Source organism: Arachis ipaensis, chromosome B9 (genome assembly GCF_059453495.1).
Source record: "Arachis ipaensis isolate K30076 ecotype BB chromosome B9, ASM5945349v1, whole genome shotgun sequence".
In the NCBI taxonomy this organism is placed as follows: domain Eukaryota; kingdom Viridiplantae; phylum Streptophyta; class Magnoliopsida; order Fabales; family Fabaceae; genus Arachis; species Arachis ipaensis.
The window spans coordinates 142,636,955-142,638,438 of NC_142444.1; the positions used below are offsets into that span (position 1 = coordinate 142,636,955).

Here is a 1,484-nt window from a genome sequence, read left to right on the forward strand (position 1 = left end):
ATCAATAGTGGTTGATTTTTTATATTAGAAGTTTCAGATGAAGAAACAACATAAGGATGTGGAGGAGCAAGCCAAGGATCGCTGAAGATTCGGATACTGGACCCATTACCAACTTGCCAAATCAGCCCCTTTTCAACAACCTTACACCCTTTCAATATGCTATGCCACCCCACGAAGGTAGTGTTCTGATCTCTGCATTTATTATAAAACTGTATCGAAAATATTTACCTTTGACGAGTTTAGATAGGAGTGATTGTGGTTGAAAGACAAATTTCCAATACTATTTTGCTAATAGCGCCAAATTCTGAGCCCCTAGGTCCTTAAAACCTAGTCCACCTTCCAATTTTGATCTTGACATAGTATCCCAACTAACCCATGCCATATTTTGCTCTGTACTTTTTTGACCCACTAAAATTGAGAGAGTATGTTGTGAATTGATAAACCCCAATATGGTGGTTTATCTTGTGTAGAATTTGGGAGATTTTATCAATATTTTCTGTACTTATTCATATAAAATTAATAGTTTTGTGTCTTCTTCCCAATTTCGCTTCATGGTTTAAAACATGCTTCTTTGACCTTAAAAATGCTATATCTTAATCCTCTTCTATTACCATTCGATGCCATAATATGTTTGTTGAGTGGATTCAGGATCTATAGGGCAAGGATGACCTAGAAGATGGAAAGGAAGCATGCACAAGTGGAAGAAACATGAAAAATGGAGCTTTGGAGAATTGGCCGTGACGCGCACACGTGATTGACGCGCACGCATGGAAGCATATTGCTGGAGAATGACAGGTTTGATGAAGAAATATGGCATCATTCACAAGGTGGCTATGGCCTACCACCCCCAAACAAATGGCCAAGCCGAGGTCTCTAACCGGGAAATTAAGTGCATACTAGAGAAGATTGTAAAGCCTCATAGGAGGGATTGGAGTTCTAAGTTCAGAGATGCGCTATGGGCTTATCGGATGGCTTATAAGACACCAATTAGTATTAGTTCGTTCCAGTTAGTCTATGGAAAGGCTTGCCATCTCCCGGTAGAGGTAGAACACAAGGGTTATTGGGCCATCAAGGAATGCAACTCAGGATTGTGGGGAGCCGGAACCGAAAGGAAGTTACGGTTGGTAGAGTTGGAGTGCCTTCGGTTGGAAGCTTATGAGAATTCAAGGCTCTATAAAGAGAGGGTGAAGGCGGTGCATGATAAGAACATCAAGAGAAGAGAGTTTAGAGCTGAGGATCTAGTCCTTCTATACAACTCAAGATTGAGGTTAATGCCAGGCAAGTTAAGGTCAAGGTGGGAAAGACCTTATAGGGTGAAAAAGGCTGAGCCATATGGGGTCTTTCACTTGAGTCACCCTTCAAGCCCTACAATCTTCAAAGTTAATGGTCACCGTCTAAAGCTTTATCATAGAGAGAAGATGAAAAACAACAAGGAGGTTGAGGTATTCCTTCTTGAGGATGCACCCGAAAGCAAAGAGATCTAA

At 41.1% G+C, this 1,484-nt stretch overlaps 1 protein-coding gene across 1 annotated transcript; it reads left to right on the plus strand.

Annotated features, from left to right (window-relative positions):
* The first annotated feature begins 788 nt into the window (after positions 1-788).
* LOC107615963 (uncharacterized) lies at positions 789-1,484 on the plus strand. Its single transcript, XM_016317971.1, has one exon. The coding sequence runs from the start codon at positions 789-791 to the stop codon at positions 1,482-1,484; it is 696 nt and encodes a 231-aa protein (XP_016173457.1).

What these genes read in the sequence shown, in the direction of transcription:
- LOC107615963 (XM_016317971.1), top strand. Translation starts at nt 789, where the DNA reads ATGACAGGTTTGATGAAGAAATATGGCATCATTCACAAGGTGGCTATG.